Source organism: Octopus bimaculoides, chromosome 4 (assembly GCF_046866305.1).
Source record: "Octopus bimaculoides isolate indiv1 chromosome 4, ASM4686630v1, whole genome shotgun sequence".
In the NCBI taxonomy this organism is placed as follows: domain Eukaryota; kingdom Metazoa; phylum Mollusca; class Cephalopoda; order Octopoda; family Octopodidae; genus Octopus; species Octopus bimaculoides.
The window spans coordinates 109,059,782-109,064,781 of NC_142931.1; the positions used below are offsets into that span (position 1 = coordinate 109,059,782).

Sequence of the window (5,000 nt, forward strand, 5' to 3'; positions counted from 1 at the left end):
GTAATATGTCCTTTTTGTATTGGTTATATCCAAACGTAAAATAACATGAAGTCAGTAGATCGTCTCACATATTAAAAAAACACGACTTCCTGAGCATCCTCCAACATTTACTATTCAAAAGGGTTTTTCAACTCAACAGTTGCATGCTACTATTTATAGCTTTATATGCTTAACTTTGCAAAATTCTTATGATGCTAATAGCTTACAATTCTCGCTGGTAGAAATAACGTTTTGAAAACGGAAAGAGAAATTTGAAGGAGAACACTTTTGATGTACAACTTCATGGTTTTCCGAAGTTTCAAGTTTAGTTTGAAGGATAGCGGGAGGTTAGTAGGCGAGGTAATATATTTTATGAAAAGAATGGCTTGTTAAAGGAGAATTTTAGACTTACTTGGTGCTGGAGTTGTTGGTGGTGCGGCTGAAAAAGATAAAACGATATCAAATATTAATGCAGAGATATTTCATGTATGTACGTATTCGGGTATGTTTTTAGTATACTTATCTGCGTAGGCATGTATATATATATATACGTGGGATCTTTTTTAAAACGGGGGCCACATTTTTCATGAACGAAACACTTTGAAACTTGGAACACTGGTAGAATGTGTCATATAAAACATCTTTTTCTCTTAGTCTTCTTAAAAAAAAAAGAAATCCATAAATTATTCCATGTTAAAGTTGTCGTATTTCTGTAATTTCAACCAATCACTGACGTCCATTCAGCCGATATACATTAAGTGCCGATTACATAAACAAACGATTCTGAAACAATTAATCCTAACCCTAACCCTAACTCTAACCCTATCCCTAACCCTAGGGTTAGGGTTAGGGTTAGGGTTAGGGTTAAAGCAAATTTAAAATGAAAAAAGCAAATAAAACGAAGGTATGGAGATTAAATACGCTTTACATCGCTTAATCATCCAAAGGAGTAAATATAAACAACTGAATACTTGTCAGTGATTGGTTGAAATTATCGAAATAAGACAATTTTTTACATGAAATAAATTCGAATACAAAAATATTTTTCTGTTCTATAACACAAAATAGATAAGTATACGAAGTTTGAAAGTCTTTCGGTACCAAAAACACTACGTAAAACATTAATGAAAAATGTGGCCACGTTTTAAAAAAGATCCTATACGTGTGTGTGTGTGTGTGTGTGAGAGATAGAGAGAGAGAGAGAGAGTGTATGTATGTTTGTGTGTGTGTATGTATGTATGTGTTTATCTATAAGAATGCAAATATGTGTGCATTTGTGTGTATAAGTATTCAGATGTGTGCGAGATTATATTTACGTATATATATGCATACATATACATATATATCCATCTATATCTGTATGCGTATATATCCATATATAATATATATGCATACATGCGCGTGCGTGCACACATACAAATACACAGACACACCCATGCACAAACACACAAGCACGCATATTCATACACACATATATATACACGCGTGTAAGTCAAAAGTTATCCGCACTTTAGCCGTAACTTCTCTTTATCATCGTCACAGTGCCTTCTGCGAATGCGTGCTTATAGCTGGTACAATTGTGGTCACATGATCGAAGCTTGAGCCTGATCACACCATTTTTCTTTTTGGCTATGCAGTGTGAGCATGGCCGCTCCACTAGCAATGTACACCAAAGAAGAACAAAGAGCAGTGATCCGAGAGATGGTAATGGTGAACCGGTTCACCGCTACCATCTCTCGTACATGCAGAATCTTGTCAGTGGTGGAGGTGGACGGGCGTCCTGCTCCCTCTTCGAGCGTTACACCTTTCCGGCCACTTTTAAACTCTCCATTCACTCATACGCACTTCTACGCGGTGGTGCACTGTCTCCGTATTGTGCTAAAAGTCGCAGATGAATTTCAACGCCTGACACCTTCCGACTAGAAAATCAGATCATCGCTCCTTGTTCTTCTTTGGTGCTCATCGTTAATGAAGCAACCATGAAAGAAAAATGGCGCAATCAGGCTCAAGCTTCGATCACGTGACCACAATAGTATCGGCTATAAGCATGCATGCGCAAAAGGTGGTGTGACAATAATAAGGATATATTACGGCGAAAGTGTGGATAATTATTTATTTTTCCTCTTATAAAGCTGTACAAAATAATATGTAAACATTGAATACAAAAAAGCATTTGAATACAAAAATAAACGAAGCCTGCCTATGAAACTATTGGGTCAAAGCTAGCCTTCAATTTCATAAGAATTTGTAAACATTCGAGAGAACGTAAAATAATTATTTTTGGACTATTGAATGGATGACGGAGCACACCACATAAAGCTATAAATAGCGTTATGTCATGCGTCTCGAGATCCACTATTCTGAAAGAGAATTATTTCAGGTCCCTTCTTAAATTCGTAAATTCTCAATACCTCAGCAACGTACAATTCTTGCTGCTAAAATTAAACGCCCAGGCTACTTTGGCCTAATAGCAGAACCGTTGTCATAATTACAGGTTATATGGGTTGAAGTCCCATAGGCAGGATTCGTTTTTCTTTCTATCCAAATTTATTTTTGTACCCAATGTTTATATAGTTTTGTATAGCTTTATGTGATCTGCCACGAGATCCAATGTTATAAACAAGAATTAATATGTATGTATACATACACACACACACACACCCTCACACACACACACACACACACACACACACACACACACACACACACACACACACACACACACACACACGTATATATATATATATTATGCACACACACATATATGTACGTATATATACATATATTTATGGCTATAAGAATGCATGTATGTATGTATATATATATATCTATCTATATATATATATATATATATATATATATATATATATATATATATATATATATAAAGGCGATTACGATGAAGACGACGGTTTCAACAATACAAGCGATGAATGTCACATAATTTGTACTTACTTGGACAGGCTTGTTGATTGCAGGCTTTTGTTTCGGTAGTATTTCCATAACATTTTTTGAGAAGACATGTTCGGGTGCGGTTGGTAAACCCAGTGTTGCACGAAGCTGAACATGGACTCCAAGGGGTCCAATCCCCAAACTGGCGTTTAGCTGGTAAAACCAAATTTTAGTCTCAATTATTTCTTATATTTATATCATGTTTAGATCGATAGATAGATAGATAGATAGATAGATAGATAGATAGACAGATAGACAGACAGACAGACAGACAGACAGACAGACAGACAGACAGACAGACAGACAGACAGACAGACAGACAGACAGGCTGAGTGATTGATCTATAAATAGATGTGATTGACTGGTTATGGATATACATATATGTGGCTATATATATATATATATATATATATATGAGATGTATTGTTATCCAGAAAACACAGGATGGCACGTAAGGTTATGTAAGTGCTACGTTAGGACCGTAGGGAGATTCTCGGTTCGATAATACGAGTGAGGAGTCTAATGCGGGTCTTGTGTGAACATGTATATATTAAATAAAATAAGACAACAAAACAAAGGCTGTGTGGAATTTATAGGAGATTTATAAAGAGAAAGGTAGTCTTACAGCTGTTTCAGGGATAAGAAGGACATATATTCATCAGAGACGATATGAGAAAGTTAAAGAAAGGGAAATAGTAGAATTCAATATAAGGAGTTATTTTGGAAAAAAGATGGATATAGAAAATATAAAGTGATATAGGAGAATAAAAATAAAAGTAAAAATGTATGTGGGATGTTACAATTGAAGTTTCATTATCCAAGGGAAGTTCTGCGTAGAATGGATATAAATGCTTCTTGTCCATGATATGTATATTACGAAAGAGTTCGTATTTTGTTATTACGAGTGTATAGTATGGTGACATAAATTCCATATGCAGTTCATTCAAAGGTGTCTTGTGGTATGAACATCGTCTCTGATGAAGGGATACCCCTAATATCCCAGAAACAGCTGTAAAACTACCTTCCTCTTTATAGATGTCCTATAAATTCCACACAGCCTTGGTTTTGTTGTCTCATTTTATTTAATATATATATATATATGTGTGTGTGTGTGTTTGTGTATACATACATATATATATATATATATATATATATATATATATGCATGTATATGATGACTCTTCTGTTGAAGATGATGTATAAGCTTTGAGTTTTTGCTAAACGACCTGCACAAATGATTTTATAGTGATCGAATGTATTTGCAGTACATTAGCTCACTCTCTCCATCAAATTGACATTGTCTGGACAGGTGCACGGTGTGCCATATGCTAGGTTTCGAAGTGATCAGAAAGCGTCCTGAGAATTGAAAAAATGATCGCAACACCATAACCACTAGGCCATTCGCCCTCAAACAACTTTTCAGTTATGTTACGCACGTTTCCTTAAAATAGTTATTCATGTGATTATTAATATATTACATTATAAAACAACAAAACCTGACCATTTCATGAGATATTATTGCGCAATCAAAAACATAAAACCATTATATAGAAACGTATGTTACAACTGAACAATTGCCTCCGTTCATATACATTTATTATTATTATTATCATTAATATTATTTTACACCGCGTTAAATGTGTAGTGTATTATTATTAATACGTTAAATTTAGAGACTGCTTAATGTCATGAATTAAGTGGTTACTATTACATTATCTGTTTAATTGATTGGTTAATAGATTTGAGTATCGTTGGTTATCATTCGAAGTACACCGTTAGCCATATACACGCAGGAGTGTTACTGAGCTAATGGTCTGGCTCACAGAAGTCATCTGCTACTTGATTTCTATATATTTATATATATACACATACATGTGCGTGTGTGTGTGTGTGTGTGTGTGTGTGTGTGTGTGTGTGTGTGTGTGTGTGTGTGTGTAAGATATGCGAGATAAAAAGACAGAATGCTCATGGCGGAAATGCCTGTAATTTTAGGTTTTCTTGACAATGACTGCCTTAGGCCTCAACACCATCAATCACCTCATCAGGTATTGATAGATATTAACCTGTCT

The 5,000-nt window shown here is 35.0% G+C and overlaps 1 protein-coding gene across 1 annotated transcript in view; it reads right to left on the reverse strand.

The window, feature by feature from the left end:
- The window catches only part of LOC106875429 (collagen alpha-1(XII) chain), a 161,995-nt gene that overhangs the window by 132,021 nt on the left and 24,974 nt on the right, over positions 1–5,000 (reverse strand). The window contains exons 8-9 of the mRNA XM_089351166.1: positions 2,935–3,084; positions 392–418 (exon numbers count right to left, since the gene is read on the reverse strand). Coding sequence (XP_089207292.1) covers positions 392–418; positions 2,935–3,084 — 177 coding nt within the window. The remainder of the gene's footprint in view (positions 1–391; positions 419–2,934; positions 3,085–5,000) is intronic.